The 17450-nt window shown below is 37.3% G+C and overlaps 1 protein-coding gene across 2 annotated transcripts; it reads left to right on the top strand.

The window, feature by feature from the left end:
- Nucleotides 1-1821: 1821 nt before the first annotated feature.
- On the top strand, nt 1822-9446 carry LOC125229888 (glutenin, high molecular weight subunit PW212-like). 2 transcript variants are annotated; one of them, XM_048134825.1, is made up of 4 exons: nt 1822-1968; nt 6441-6739; nt 7041-7143; nt 7765-7901. In XM_048134825.1, exons 1-4 carry the CDS (start codon nt 1938-1940, stop codon nt 7812-7814), a joined length of 483 nt encoding a protein of 160 aa, XP_047990782.1. In that variant the 5' UTR covers nt 1822-1937; the 3' UTR covers nt 7815-7901. The 2 variants fall into 2 exon arrangements, 1 of the variants encoding a protein (XP_047990782.1); XR_007177454.1 differs by lacking the exon at nt 1822-1968 and adding an exon at nt 9327-9446 and having other exon boundaries at nt 6420-6739.
- Nucleotides 9447-17450: the final 8004 nt, after the last annotated feature.

The raw sequence follows: 17450 nt of genomic DNA, 5'->3' as shown, positions 1-17450 counted from the left end.
TATACTATGTTGGTGGCAAACTAGCATACGACCTGCCTGAAGGTAAGTAGTTACTGTAGCCTATGTACTTGTACGCCTGGAATCCCAGAGGTGATACATGCGTTGAGCAGTGTTGAAATACCTAAAGGACTGAGTGCCCTGACTGGTATTAGTCGATCAAGTTTGTTTTGAGGATAAAATGTAAATCCTAACAACTTTTATTTGAAGCTGGATTTCAGCATTTTGTACGGTTTTTCTTATTTGGAATTGCCATAAGGAAAAATAAAGTTAGTTAATGGAAAAAATAAAACCTTAATTTTTACCTGTTTTGATACTAAAATACATATTTCAGAAATGTTGAGTAAGCATATCAACAAAAACACATACCTATAATATAATGATGTAAGTACAATTATCTTCTTCACATTCAACTGAGGTGCTACTAATGGAACAGTTATGTATGTACCTAAAAGTGGCACTTTAACTATTTATGATAAAGTATGTGGTTAATGAGTAGGTATTACCTACACATGAACCTATGAGTATACACACAGAGATAATAAATTGACATAGTTATAATTATAACATAATTATTTCATGATTATATATTAACTTTATTATAACTTTCGGGAACAAAAGAAAATGTGAATGGCAGATTTTGCAGCGTAGATCGCCAACGCTAATTCAAACTTAAAAATATATTACTTAGTGTTTTTTTTAAAGAACAAGTAAGTTCCAATTCTAACAGTTCCAATGACTCTTACAGATTTCTATTACCAAGAAATATAGTAAGGTTAATTAAGTGCATGTAAGAATGCAGCAGTTGATACACATGAGTTTCAAGATCAATAGGCTCATTTGTACGAGGCGTGGGTATCAGCATCAGGGTACGTAGCCAAATGCACAAACGCTCACGATAATATCTGTTTCGTAACTATCTATCTCTATCGCTCTTGCGTATTGGCGCGACAGAGCTAGACTACACTTCTGTCGGTGTCATTGCCATTCGGCTACGCCGCGGCAGCCCTTTGAAAATGAAAAATGAAAGTGAAATATTTATTTTTCAAGTAGGCATATTACAATGCGCATATGAACGTCAAATAAAGCTACGCCGGCTCTAACCCTACGCCTCAGCCTCGAGAAGATTTCAGTCCCCCCTCAGTTGGGAGGGGGTATATATGGGACCGGCAAGAAACTCGGCGGGCAACTTCTTTTCAAAACATTACATCTTATAATTAACATGCATTAAATAACAACACTTTATTAAGGAAAACGCTAAGTACCCGCCGGCCGGTATTCGCAGGTCAAGTGCATTTGCAGGTCTGAGGTCCAGGGTTGTCTCCACAAAGATGTGGTATCTATACATACTTTGATTGTTATGGAGAGTGTTTATGAAATTGTCTTGTGTATTCAAATGTGACAAAATGCTATTGTGATCAATAAACACAATTGTTAACAAATTTTGATAACGAAGCCAAGAGTTCAAGAAGGCAACAAAAAATACGCAAACAACTCATAAATCGATAACATAACTAGAGTTAGGAGAAAATGGTAAAAATGACTATATTTTTAAGAAAGATGGACTAATTATTATGTACAGTTTCCATAAACACCGGTGAAATCCCTCTAAACGTTTAAGAAATGACACACAACCCTACAAAACGAGTTATTAGAAGGCGCAAGTCAAGCATTAATACGACTGCGCGGGGCGAAGCCAAGTCCAGTTCTTGGAGTCACTAATGTGTGATATTAATGTCCGTATTAAGTATGCATAATTGGAGGGCATACTTATTCTGGTTAGTCGGGTCTTCAATAAGTCAGTCAGTGGTCACTTGTGAGTGACTTGCGCCCGCGTCTCTTTTATAGCCATACCCGCGGCCCGGGACCGCCAGAAGCGGACGACATTCGCGCCGAGCGGACGAAACCTTATATGTTTAGTCATAATTATTATAACAATCATGAAGACGCTGTGCATCTTTTTTGTTATTGGTGAGTAAATTATTTGTCTTCCATATTTCGAATCTATATAATATACCTTTGTGTGCTGTTGTTAACTGAGTATCCAACTTTAACCTTCAAAAGTAGCCTTTGTTTATCGAAACTTTACCTGTTTTCCAAAATACGTTGTTTTTTTGTGAGGAATGTTTATAGATCATATAATTATTTATTTTAATTTTATTTACTTAAGTACCTATGTTATTTTTTATATATCATGCTAGGGTAGAAATCAGTGATGTAAATAAAATATATATGAGCTATGCACATAAATTAGACTTTAGTGCATTTTGAAAACGGTGTACCAACATTTTGCAAAACGCCTTATACTTACACAACATTTTACACTCATTCAACGTGATTAGGGGCTGAGAAGTCATATCTTTTAGTTTTGTGTGTACTTACGTAATACCTATAATCTATTAGCACATATCTTAAAAAACGAAATAAAACGTTAAGTTTTTGTTAGGTAGCTCGTCGGCACTTAAGCACTGTGCAAGTTTTTGTATGATATATTTTAAAACATTAACGTTGCAGCACTTAAGTTGTGTACGATCATAATTACATATAACTTAGCCACAAAACATTTACCACAAATAAAATACCACTTTGTGATACGCAGTTATAATGACATCGATAATTAATGATAATCAAGCTATAAGGAAAAATAGACGATATTTAATTTGTTGAATGTTAATTTGGTTCGATGCCATCTTAGATGTGTAAACATAAATAAAATAAACATGATAAGTAAATAAGCATACATCTAGTTATCTATGACGTGGTCGAAGATCATACCATTTAGATGACCTTTAAAATAATGGTGAGCAGACACAGTAAAAAATATAAATATTTTGTTTACTTAAATCGGCAAGTTAGACAATCAAGACTTGGTCAATCAAAAGTTGTGGCACTTGTGGCATTAAGTAGGTAGATCCGATTGACTGAATTTGTGCTCTTGTGTTGAATATTGAGAGCAAGCATGGGCCTATCCTCAGCCAATCCTCAAATTCTGGATGTATATCAAATGGCTTCATTATGACCCCCCCCCCCCCCTTCCCTTCCTGCCTCGCCTTAGACTTTCCATATCTTCGAGCTAGGTACGTGCTTGAGTGGAATATGGATAAAACCCCGTCAAAATGGGGCTTTAGACCGAGACGGTAAACACTGAACGACTGAGTATTGACCAGTAAAAAAACCGGTCAAGTGCGAGTCGGACTCGCCCACCGAGGGTTCCGTACAAACTTTCAAACTCCCCAGTTAAAATAATCTCATGTTTTCACATAACTCTAACGACTTGACTAGAAGACAAAACTATAGGTACTAATGAGCATTATTGTGTATAGCGCCATCTCTCGGTGAATTCGCTAACTAATTTCCGCGACCATAGTATGTTGGTTTTTCAGGGATTATTCTTTATAATGTTAACTGATTTAAACAATTTTTACTTTATCGGAAAGAAGATGATTTACGTAACATCGCGTATTAATTTGAAGTACTATATACATCCGAAAAGGTGGGTAAATTAAAAGTAAAAATCTGAAAAGTTTTTTGTGAATTAAAAAAAAAGTTTTCAAGATACAAACACGATTATATTTTTCCTGTAATATTTAGCATAAAAACAATGTTTCCTAAAATTTTCATAATTTTTCGTTGGTAAACTTCGGAGATAAGGGGGGGGAACGGTATTTTTTTTACATTTTCCTTCAAAATTCTTTTTTTTTCCACAACAAAAAAATTATAAAAAATAGTTTATTTACGTTCAATTTGAGCTTTTTCTAACGATACCCCACTTGACCTAGTAACTTGAAATTTACAGTTTGCCCCCCTTTCATTTTGGCCATTTTCTACAAACAAAATTATTAAATTTAAAAAAATTATACCTTCTATTTGTAGAGGTTCACAATGTTCACAACTATTCCAAATTTCAAGTTGATAGCATTAGTAGTTCTCGAGATATTTAGGAATGTGACAGACGGACAGACAGACGGACAGAGTCGCACCATAAGGGTTCCTGTTGTACCTTTTTGGTACGGAACCCTAAAAATAGGCAGGTAAATTTTTGTAATTAAGTATTTGTCCCATACAACCATTTCAGTCGCAAAATCTTCAAATCAGTAACTAACTGTCAAATGTGACATAACGCGTGGTAACGTCGTGCAAACAATGCGACCGTATTGATACAATAACAAAATGTAGTCGTCGTGTGCACTCGTTACGGTAACAAAATGTGTACGAATTTGTGGCTGTCAATGTCACTGTCAGAATGACTTTTAACGACACTTTATTAGTCGACGTTTGCACACATAACGGTAACAACATGTGGACGAATTTGTGGCTGTCATTGTCACTGTCAGAACGGTTTCTGACAGTGACATTGACAGAATTTGTACACACATGTGTAGGTCTGATTACCGAACTGCTCCTAAACCACTGTATCCGCAAATGACAATCTGAAATACGAAGGTTTCTCAAACTGTCTTGTGAAGTTGTGGACTGGTTGCTTTGAATCATTTAAATATGAGCGAATTAAATAATAATAAACGACGACGACCATTTAAGCACTCTTCGACATTTTATAGAAATGTGGGAAAGTTAAGAAAAGTGCAGAATGATAATACAAATAGATAAGCACTTTATAGTTACTTAATGTATTAAATATATAATTTTTAATTCTTATTGATAAAAATGAAGTGTAGTGTTGCTTTACACAATAAAAGTAGGAATCAAATGAAATAGAGTATTTACTGTGATATTAATAGAATTTCTGTTGCGCAATGATAGTTTTTTTCAGTACAGATGCTGCTTTTTTTAACGCAGTAGTGCGAGCAAATCAAGCAATGATTCATTTCTTGTCTAGTCGAAACTCTTAGCTTAGATTTAGGTACTGAAAATCGTCGTACGATACACGTGCGAAAAGGACATTCACAACTCGTGTCGATTTAAAACACTCCCTTCGTTCGTGTATTAATTTATCGCTACTCGTATCGATTTTCCTCTATTCCGCACTCGTATCTACAAGTATTTTGTTTGGGTTACAAAAAAAACACATTATTTACTCTACTACGTTTTATTTATGTCTCTTTAACATTACAAATTTGTAGACACTTATCTATACAAAAATCTTGACAAAAGAAGTACAGATCGCTGAAATGAATGTTGATAGTAATATTAATGAAGACTATAATACTTCAACAGGTGTCAATTGTAAAATGCCGCAAAATACTAGTTGCTCTATAGAAGACCATAATAATATGATCCCCGTTCCTTTACAACCCAGCAGCTCGGTACGCACGTTACAATTTTTTTTTAATCTTCTTTAGTGAGGGCAACTGAGTACGACGGCATATTTAATTGTTTATAAAGTTTGAGGATACCTGGAAAAAATTAATACAAGAAGTCAAAATATAATAAATATTCACTGCTTTCGGTCACGCGTGTACGCTGCGACCATTTTGCGACCGTTTGTCGACCGTTTGGCGACTGTTTTTTACATGGAATATTACCGTCTTAATCCATATTTTAACAACTTTATTGGTTTTCTAGGCATTATTTTTATTATTTCAGTAAAGTATATGCACCGGAGCACTAAAACTTCACCAATCAATATACATAACACGCAAACACCGAGTAGTCAATAATATTATTACTGGTTAAACTGAGGTAAATTGATGGCGCGTTGATAAATTTAGACTTATTTTATGAAATCACTCGAGCAATTTAATTAGCCATGGTAATTAGCCCACATTATATTACAAATGCAAACAATATTTATCTTTAACAAATTCTTACGCCATTACATTTTAATGTCAAATGATTTTATTTCTTTTTTACTTTGACGTCTCTGACAGTCGCCATTTGAAAAGAATGAAATGAACGAATGATTTTGGGAAAGTAGTCGCCAAACGGTAACAATGTGTGCACGCGTAGTGCACACTTCTGTCACTTCTGTGACCATTTGTGCCTGTTACCAATCGTCCCCATTTGGGTCGCCGCGACTAAACGTCGACCGTACTGCGACTAAGCATTGAGACCCGAAGACCTGTGTGTACACAAAATAGGAGGATTTGCGTAGGAACGGCGACCGATTATGGTTATATGGGGTGTTTATTCGAGTATTGTATACCTATATGTGACCTGTTAATAAGTAAATATGATTCATCAATTTACTAGTCGGGGTTTCCACTACTAAAGGTGGAAAGATTATAAACGTTTATTGAAAACACGTTTATCTGGGTAATCTCTAAGTTGCTGGCTAAGTAACAACTCTCGTGTATATAACTTTCTAGACCAGAATCTGAACTGACCAGTTCCCGTGGCATCAATGTCTTGAGATGTACTATCAGCTGCAAAAGTGCACGGAGAAATTGTGAATGAATTCATTGATAAATTCGCCATGCACTTTTGCAGCCGATAGTACTTAATGAATATATTAAGAGTAATTTTTGAATTGCCTAATGTTCCAGCTATCACCAGCACCATGGCGATGCAGATCAGGCCTAAGCGGCAGTCCAGCCAATCCGGCGAGGACTCAAATGACTTAGAAGACCGCTACGGCAGGCAGAACCAGGGCAGACCACAGTGGAACCAGTTCCAGAGACCGAACCGATTCCCTGGACAAAACCAGTTCCCGGGGCAAAACCAGTTCCCTGGCCAAAACCAATTCCCGGGGCAAAACCAATTCCCTGGACAAAATCAATTCCCTGGACAAAATCAATTCCCAAGCCAGAATCAGTTTCCAGGACAGGGACAATTCCCTGGTCAGGTAATGGCAAGAATTAATGATTCATTTGAGCCCTTAATTTCATTAATAGTGATAATATTGGTAATTACACCTACATAAGTACTAGCAAGCAAAATGGATTTAGATTTCAGATTTATAATTATACAGATTACCGACAGTATAAATTGCATGTCAATCTACAAGAATTCGTATTATGTTACAATTTAACGATTTACACACCTACTAATTGCAAGTACTTGTTTTGTGTGTGACATAAGTGAACTTTCGGATGTTCGATGGCGTGACGCTAATCTGAATTAAATTCTCTATATTATTTTTACAGGGCCAGTTCCCAGGACAAGGGCAGTTCCCAGGACAAGGACAGCTCCCTAACCAAAACCAAACCAGAACCAACAGTCGACTGCATCCCCTACCCCTAACAATGGGTATGTTCATTTCATCAAATATTTATAACAATAACAGATTTACTGAATCAATGAAGCTATTTTAACTAAAGACGGTCAACCAAATCTTGGCACTAAAAAGACGGTAAATTTGAAAAATGTAGGGCTCACCGGCCAATTTTCTTCATAAAACGCGTGCCTTCCTGGCCCCGTAGCCGAATGGCTCACAAACGAAAGCGAATTGTCTTCAATAAAACGCGTGCGCTTCCGTGAGCGTTTTCATTCGGCTGGAGTTGGAGTTGGAAACCATAACACTTAACAATTGACTGAAAATGTAAGGGCGAATGTTTAATTTCCATAAAATAATTGAATTTCACTCCATTTTTTAGTGCCAAAATTTGGGTGACCGACGGTTAATCTTCGATTTTAATTGAAATAAAATCTCAAGGAAAAACTAATTCGACACACTTCACTAAAAATAAGTATGGTTTATAAAGCGATACTCAAAACTATTAAACCCATGAAAATATCTGGACTATAATACTATAATCACTACCTGAAAAACTAGAAAATGATATAAGACTACTCCATATAAACGTGACTATGTTTGTGGAAAAACCATGAATGAACCTTTACTTTAATCAACCATTGTTTAAATTTCAGAAATAGCAACACTGCGAGTCAGGACCGCTGCATCAGCCAGTGCCCCGTGACGGCTGAGTACAACCCCGTGTGTGGCACCAACTTGGTACAATACCCCAACCCTGGTCGCCTGGCGTGTGCCCAGTCGTGTGGCGTCAGTGAGTATCCACATTTATGATCACCTGTGTAGCGTCTAGTTATCATAAGTTCAGAAGTAGCAACACCGCATGCCAGGACTTCTGCATCACCTAGTGCCCCGTGACGGCTGAGTACAACCCCGTGTGTGGCAACCACACCTCGGACACTGGCGATCAAATATGGTAAGAGGCGCGTGTAGCCACAGTCTAAGCTGGCGTCAGGTGAACGCGTATCTACATTTACGATGGGATATGACAGGTCGTCTGGTTATCGTTTTTGACAGGCGGTAATTGTAGCAAACCGAGAGGGGTGCATCACCTAGTTCCCCGTGACGGCTGAGTACAACCCATACTGTGTGGCATAACTTGGTATTATACTGTGGCTCAACCCTGGTCGCCTGGCGTGTGCCCAGTCCTGTGGCGTCAGTGAGTATCCACATTCATGATCACCTGTGTTGCTACTAGCTAGCATACATTCAGAAGTAGCCACACCGCATGACAGGACCGCTGTATGCTGCCTGTTGTCTGCCTCTATTTATAATCATTTGTTTTGTCTCCACTGTATCTTTTGCTGAGGTGTGCCAATAAAGAGTATTCTATCTATCTATCTATCTATGAGCCAGTACCCCGTGACGGCCGAGTACAACCCCGTGTGTGGGACCAACTTGGTGCAATACCCCAACCCAGGAAGACTGGTGTGTGCCCAGTCGTGGCGTCAGTGAGCAATATAACAATCGTTGGTAGAAAATGACAGTCGAAAATTAACTAACCTAACTACAAAATTAAAATTTTGAAAAAACCCCTGACCGCGACATAGTAGACCGATTTTCATGAAACATGGCTAACAACACTGCCGACTAACTCAGCTTTCAAACAAATAAAACTAAATCTAAATCGGTTCATCCGTTCGGGAGCTACGATGCCACAGACAGACACACACACAGACAGACAGACAAACAGACAGACACGTCAAACATATAACACCCCGTCGTTTTTGCGTCGGGGGTTAAAAATGAAAATTGTCAAGTGATATTTCACAGCATCTGTCATCCCGATATATTTATTTACCAAGGGAAACGAGGATAAACTGCTCCTTTGAAAATGACCAAAGTTTGACGCCCTCTTTGTACCCAGCTTGAGCACTATGACCGTAGCTCTGGTCTTTGGCTTTTGCTATTTACTCATCTATCTCCCGGAAAAAATAGTAAAAATATAAGAAGCTATATGCTATAGTCTGTAAACTAAACATAGTCGTGATGAATGTCATATTTTTAACCGACTTCTAAATCTCAAAAGGACGGGGGCATCCAATTTAATTCTTAAGAATTCGATTGTAGTTTTTTAATGTTTGTTACTCCAATTCATATAACCATCATATCTGGATCGTCTTTGACGATTACTTATTTGTCTTTATGCCATTCTTACGCATAGTGTATTGTTTTTCAGATGTTTCCCTGCTGAGGTCATCGCCATGCCCGACGACAACTACCGCTGCACCTACAAGCTAGACATAATCTGGACTACTTTAAATTATAGACTGAATAAATTACAGCTTAGATTTCTCTATATCCTATTTTTTTTAATCCTAATATAAGCTTCCAAGAAATGTACATACGTATGAAATATAGACCGTCAACCAAATCTTGTCACTAGAAAAAGGCGGCAAATTTGAAAAATCGCGGGCTAGCAACACTAATAGTTTTGAAAATCGGTGGAAATTCGCGTGTCATTTGTATCTTATCTGTGGATATCTCCAACCTACCAAAAAGAGAAATGACTAGCACATATCCGTCCCTTTTTAATACATTATCTAATTCGTAAGGAAGAAGGGAGCCCCTTGAAAAAAAAATCTGTGGCTGTTCGACGTACATTGCTGGTTTTGGTTTGTTTCATAGGGATACCATATTTTAGTTTGATGTACATTGCTACATTTGCTACTGCCAAAATATGGTTGACAGGCTATAGTATTTTATGCAACCGGTGTTAAAGAAAAGTGAAAAAAGGCGAGTGGCGTGGCTAACAATTTGAGGCAAAGCCGAAAATTGATAATCCATACTTCCATACTAATATTATAAATGGGAAAGTGTGTGTGTCTGTTTGTTTGTCCGTTTTTCACGACAAAACGGAGCGACGAATCGACGTGATTTTTTAGGTAAAGATAGTTGAAGGGACGGAGAGTGATATATGCTACTTTTTGTCTCTTTCTAACGCGAGCGAAGCCGCGGGCAAAAGCTAGTAATTAACGCTACGAGTTTCCTTTAACTCAGTCAAACTTTGCATAAAATCCTTTTTCTACGACCGTTTACTTACACCGTGTCCAATAAGTTTGAATACAGCACAAATAGCCAATAAAACAAAATGAACAAATAGTTAACTACATTATTATTATATTTTATGAATGGCATTCTTATTTACTACATTCACAACAAATGTTTTGGAATAACTCCAGCATTAACTTGTTTACCAGCCTCAAACGCTTCTCAAACGGATCACACGCGGCACGCACCGTTTTCTTCACATTTCATCCCAAATACTCTCGATAACCTTTTTGAAATGATCTAGGTTTATGATTTTATAAAAATTTAGTCTTCAAAGCATGTATGACCATACAAAATAGTCTAATACGCCTAAACCTGGAGGCCTGGGTGGCCACTCATGTTTTGGATAAAAAACTGCCAAATTAGTCTGAAACTACGCTAGAATACCATTTGCCGAATGTGCTGGAGGTGCGTCTTGTTGGGACACATGATACTCATTCCCAAGCATCCTTTTTAACTTAAAGGCATTTTTTTCTCCAAAACCTTGGTTTTAAAGAAAAAAACGTTGATTTTAACGCTTTTATCTGTAAGTACTGAAGGTAGTTTACCTCGCTTACATACTGCATCCCACACCTGGGCCGATGGTGAGCTCTGGAACCTAGGCACATTTTTCTAGTTGCCCGGAACGTTATCTATCCTCGGTACCCATAATAGTTTATTTTGGACACGTGGCGTCTGTTTTATCACATACAGATTCTCCTTATAAAAAATAACTCGTCACCTGCGTGCCGAGCAAGTATTTTGTTGGCACTTTACCTCTTTGTTTTTCTTAGACACTTCGGAAATTTCATGTACTTTGTGCTTGTATTTTATTAAGAGGAATATACTCTTTAGTTTAAATAAGAATTTGATGGCCTGTGATCCCTATATCATTAGAACTGAGGTAAAATGTGAGTATTCGGACTTATTGGACACGGTGTACTTTATCTACCTCTAGAATGAATTTCTTGAAATACCTACCAAAAATTGACAGGCTGGAAAAACATGTCTAATGATTTATGTTTTTTAGGGTTGTTAAGTTAATAGCAAGGATGTGGAATTTACACGCAGAACGTTTTTAGGTGACAAGAACATACTACGTGTACACAGATGCGTTTATGGGGTATAGAATAGAATAGACTTGTCTTGGCATCTATAAGGTAAGGTTTTAAAGATCTGTGCACGACCCTGTAAATGACAAATAAAGTACAGGGTAGAATACAAAAAAAAAATGATCTTAGTTTTAGCAGAAAACTAAAACGTAAACAAATAATCCAGCATAAACATTTTCAGGCCATATATATCCCTCTGCAAAGTATATAATTGACGTTTTAAGTAGGGTAGTTTTAATTTTAGACATGCGTTATTGTCAGACAGGTGACCAGTGGCCCGTTTCTCGAAAGGTACAAGCCTTGTATTACAAGTGTTTCCATGACAACCCATACGATTTGACAGTTCGTAATACAAGGCTTGTACCTTTCGAGAAACGGGCCCCTGCGCGTCTAGCCGAAGTGGCAATCGTTTTCTGCTCCGTGGCGATCGAAACGCAACTGGCTCTGTCGTAGCAATACAGATGAGCGATAGTCGATATAGAGATGTAACTACTACACGCTATGGAGCGTAAACGATTATTAATTCTGCTAGGTTGGCTGATATATTACGGAAGAGGGTAGTTGAATCTTGATCATTACCGTGACGCTGGTATTATATTCTTTGCGCTGGTCTAAGGCAAACCTGAAGCAGGAAATCCTGATCCACTCACCGACTTTTCGGGTGACTCTTGTCTTGTTGTTGTATAATGGAGCTCCCACACTGGCTGTTATGTTATATAATATAACATGGTATTTAATTTGTTTATTTGTGTAAAAAGTACACAAGCATTACAGTTCATGACTAAATCAAGTCGCTTATATACTAAAATTACTATTAAAAAATACGTATGCAGAAAATAAATATTACAGTCGTCATAAAAAATAAGAAAACAAATGTCAGAAATTACAGAACTAGGTAGGTATACAATTCATTCCATTAAAAAAAAACTATACACAAATATTATTCAATTAAATTAAAAGTTTTTGACCAAAACCACCAACACTGTCTGCAAACACGTCTATATGTGTGGCGTCCATGGACATGACATTGAGCATGGACAGGGCCCTCGCGGTGGGTGCGTTCGCAGCTCAATGACAGAGACATCAGCGCGATGGTGCGATGGCGCACTGTCCCAGTCACACTGTGTGTATAACTATTACATTTACAACAGCCCAGAGTACCATAATATGAGCACTCGGGTAAGTGGGAAACTTAAGGTTTGTATTTGTAGGTTAAATTGATATTTAAGTATGGGACAATGATAACAATAAACAATTGACAATAAGATCGTTGCGGAAAATGTTTGTGCGTGCTTGGCGTCTACAACGAAATAAGTTATACTTAATACATAATATATATATAGGAATGTCATTTATCTTTTTATCTTTAGGTACGAAGATATAGGTATGTTACACTTTCTACGGAACAAAAGTAATAATTTCGATGTGGTCCCAGCCCTGGACACAACTGCAAGTGGACATTTAGGTACAGGCCTTCTGTTGGATCTTCTTATTAGTTCGTTCGACTTTTTATTTTTTATTAGCGAGTTTTGTAGTTAATTAGAAACGGTACGAAACCTAAACCGAAACCAAAAATCTTACCATTTTTAAAAAGAAACCCTGAGAAAGGTTAGCAAGCGGGATTTCCCTGCTAAACCCGAGTCTGAAATTGGAACAAAACGAACATTTATGCATAATCTCGAACAACTGGTTTGCACGGAATTTATGTGGAGGATAGTTAACGACGAGGTTCACAAACCTGATCACCCATAAGAAGAGAGGGGAATACCGCTGAGTAATGGCAAAAAGTACGTTAACCCCCTATAGCTGGTCAAATCGCCATTAAAATTGTGGGATAAAAAACCGGCCAAGAGCGTGTCGGGCCACGCTCAGTGTAGGGTTCCGTAGTTTTCCGTATTTTTCTCAAAAACTACTGAACCTATCAAGTTCAAAACAATTTTCCTAGAAAGTCTTTATAAAGTTCTACTTTTGTGATTTTTTTTATATTTTTTAAACATATGGTTCAAAAGTTAGAGGGGGGGGGGGACGCACATTTTTTTTCCTTTAGGAGCGATTATTTCCGAAAATATAAATATTATCAAAAAACAATATTAGTAAACCCTTATTTATTTTTAAATACCTATCCAACAATATATCACACGTTGGGGTTGGAATGAAAAAAAAATGTCAGCCCCCACTTTACATGTAGGGGGGGTACCCTAATAAAACATTTTTTTCCATTTTTTATTTTTGCACTTTGTTGGCGTGATTGATATACATATTGGTACCAAATTTCAGCTTTCTAGTGCTAACGGTTACTGAGATTATCCGCGGACGGACGGACGGACGGACGGACGGACGGACGGACGGACGGACGGACGGACGGACGGACGGACGGACGGACGGACGGACGGACGGACGGACGGACAGACAGACATGGCGAAACTATAAGGGTTCCTAGTTGACTACGGAACCCTAAAAAAGATAACTTTGATGAAATATGAATCAAGCGACTGTGGTTTCCTGGTAATTGAAACGCAGGTAAATAGGTACAAATTTTGGGGTATTTCTTAATTAAATCATTTTTAAATACCTATCCAACAATATATCACACGTTGGGGTTGGAATGAAAAAAAATATCAGCCCCCACTTTACATGTAGGGGGGGGTACCCTAATAAAACATTTTTTTTTTAATTTTTTATTTTTGCACTTTGTTGGCGTGATTGATATACATATTGGTACCAAATTTCAGCTTTCTAGTGCTAACGGTTACTGAGATTATCCGCGGACGGACGGACATACAGACATGGCTAGTTGACTACGGAACCCTAAAAAACGACAAGGCCCACTGGTGGCCGAGCCGGGAATCGAACCCGGGTCTTCAGCTTACGCGGCTAACGTCATTACCCTAGACTTGTACTTATTTCGAATCGTATGATATAAACATAAAAAAATAATTATTTACTGTCTGGACGCTATTTATAGATAACCTATTTGCAATGTCTGTATGTGAGTATTACTTATTTTTTAACTATTTCCTACCCCTAGTAAAGTAACAGATGAGGGTAATTAGTAGAAATTCCTATTAATAGTCCTAGATAATCTAGATTTCATCTTCCGTCCTTAAGTAGCAAAACACAAATTTACATGGGATGTGAAGTTAATTTAAATACCTTCCTTTTTATAAATACCTAATACTCTGTTCTCTGAGATTAATACTAGGGATGTTGTATCATAACCTTGGAGTAATTTCTTCGTAGGACCCGCGTTGATCCGGAATTAGGGATCATCCATAAATTACGTCACACTAAAAATCATGATTTTTGACCCCTCCCCCCCTCCTTGTCACAGCTGGTCACATTTGTTAGACTCCCCCCTCCCTAGTGTGACGTCACATATTTACACGAAGCAATTATTGAATAAAAACAGCGGTTAGAAATCAATCTTATTTCCATTTATGTGCTTGAATTATTCTTTACCACACCAACAGGTAAAGGCTCTCTTGATACTTCCAAAAACGAATGACAAAGTTTCATTTTATCTACAAGAGTGCAAAGTAATTTTATAGTCATTTTCACTTGATGTCCACGGGTATAGCTAGTAGAATAAACGTTTAAACGATGATTTTGACTCTTTTAAATATGTTAAAAAAATTAATCAAGCTAAATTGTTTGATGTTTTGCAGTTAATATTTTCCACCTGTTGGTGTGTGTGTGTGTGTGTGACAAATTTATATAACCTACAACTACATGCTTTGAAACTCCTGCAAAACATTTGGTATATTTTATAACAGGATGCGAAAATAGTCTAGTCCATTTAGATAATTGTTTTTAGCTATATGGTAGCTTAGACAAATTTTAGTTTATTTATCGACCCAAGTAATCACTCCAATAATTTTTTTATGTTATTCAATTTTTAAATCACTGTAGTTTGTTTTTCTTTAGATACATATATTTTAAATTTATTTTATGGTATACGATAGACATTTTACAATACGAAATAAAACCAAAACAACTTAATACAGTAACAAGAGTACGCCTATCGATGTAGTCTGAAATTTTGGAGTTTTCACCGAAAAGTTTAAAAAAAAATCAAATTTTGTCCAAGACATTTATAGTTAAAGAATGTTTTTCTACTTGTACTTGTCGACTGTAATCTGTCAATTAAGGCACCACAGAATAAACTATAAGTGCTAACTTTTCAGTGTTAGATACTCTATGGCAGTTCCGACTCAATTATAATAAGCTCATTATAGTTGACTTTAGTTAACTGTAATAATTTCAAAAATAGAACTTCATACAATTTCTATACTAATTTGCGATACCTGGCATTTTGCATCTGAAACAATTTTTTTTTATCTGTCGCGTTATCGGCCAATCAGAGACGGTTATTACAAACAATTGGTTGCTAGGTAATTCGATATTGATACAACGGTGAACGACTCTATTAACATTAATTTTAACTTGCATGAATGATGATATTTCCGTCCATTGATGATGAAGATGATGACTCGTAGAAAAATCTATACAATAGTGATATAATTAAGCTTTTCACTCTCGTACCGTAAAACATGGTACTCGACTGAAAAGCTTTGTATTATATTGACACGATTGTATAAAATACTATTTAAATGGCCTAGACTATCGCCTACTTTCGGCTTTTCATCCAGTTAACGAACTTCCTGTATTTGTAATTTTGTATACATATATGCTTATGAGGTTTTCATAAAGTTCGTGTTTTAACCCTTAGATTATGATAGATTTTGAAATGTGACGTCACGAACTTTAGGACCCCTCCCACCCCCATGTCACACATTGTCACACTTCGCCGACCCCCTCCCTCCCCCTTAACGTGTGACGTAATTAATGGATGATCCCTTACTCACAATTCGTCCGGAGCTCCGGCGTAACGGATTTATTTACGTATCTACGTAAGCTATGACAGTGCTTAGTGCATGACTGACTCGTTCAAGTGTTTGGAGCAAAAACAACTTAAACAACTTAGTAAATCATGCTCGGCCTCGCAAGGTTCATTTACAACGCGCGAGCTCTCATACGATTTTAGTTAGGTACCTACTTGGGATTCTTGCGAGTTGCGGGCCATTGTGGTAAAATATTACATCCAATTAACTGACTGATCAAAGAACGTAGACAATGTAGTGACACTCGCATGCGACTTTCTCGCACCATCTGAATGGGCCCTAGGATTCAGTAGTTTTATATACAAACTAAACTGTGGGACAGCAATAGTCAGAGTCGTTACATATCAGAGGCCTACCACGTTCGACCTGTTGCCATCCATTTTCACATAACAACGGTGACGATGACGGTGAGGTAATACGTCGCACCGCACGTATTACGCGGTACTCGGGGTAGGCCCTCTGATCGTGACCGTGGCTACCGTCTGCCCACAATTCGCATAACAATAACGTAGTAATTATTTTTAGTTGAATAATCTAAGTAACTGATTGGGATTTTTACTACTATCCGATGAAACTGAGAACTAAATAGCGATATGGTAGCAAATTAGGATAGTTTAACAAATTGAAATGAATATTTTGCTTTTGTACATGCTATGATATTTTGGTTACTATAGTTTGCTATAGTCTATAATAGATAATATGGAATAGTATTGACCGGAGACTCTAAAAATGACCTAAGATACGGGGCCCATCTGTGTAAGGCTCACTAAGGGTGGATCCAAGCCGGGGCTGAGCTGCTCCCAGAATTGGATCATAAGAGTTGCCAAAGCTCAACGAGTATATGCGGAGTCTTATCTGAAGCTGCAGGCGTCTATAGGTTATGAAAACTGCTTACCATAAGCCTAAGGCGTATAAAAATAATTCGTTTGGTTATATAAATAAATTAGGTACTTAATTCAAGTGACATGCACCTGCAGCATTAAGTACCTATTATTACCATGTTAGGTGGTATTGTGGTAGTCAGTTCCTGATTATGAAATCGTTACAATTACGCGTGCAGAAACCTGCTTTTTGGTGTAAACTTGAACCGACCATATTCGAGGAAAAGTTATCGACCTTAAGATATTACTCACTTTACACAACGTTTGTTAATAGGTACTTTAATAACTGGTATACTCAGAGGTTCAGGATTTTTTACTGTAGGTAAGTGTATGCAAGGGGGTCTACTTTTCTCTGCAGCTGACTGTACGTGATACTACC

Source organism: Leguminivora glycinivorella, chromosome 9, assembly GCF_023078275.1.
Source record: "Leguminivora glycinivorella isolate SPB_JAAS2020 chromosome 9, LegGlyc_1.1, whole genome shotgun sequence".
In the NCBI taxonomy this organism is placed as follows: Eukaryota; Metazoa; Arthropoda; class Insecta; order Lepidoptera; family Tortricidae; genus Leguminivora; species Leguminivora glycinivorella.
Note: the sequence above shows the minus strand (reverse complement) of the source record. Positions and strands in the feature narration are given on the sequence as shown.

Coding starts and splice junctions, on each gene's coding strand:
- LOC125229888 (XM_048134825.1), top strand. CDS start 1,938: ATGAAGACGCTGTGCATCTTTTTTGTTATTG. Junction 1,969..6,440: donor GTGCATCTTTTTTGTTATTG/GTGAGTAAATTA, acceptor CTAATGTTCCAG/CTATCACCAGCACCATGGCG. Junction 6,740..7,040: donor AGGGACAATTCCCTGGTCAG/GTAATGGCAAGA, acceptor TTATTTTTACAG/GGCCAGTTCCCAGGACAAGG.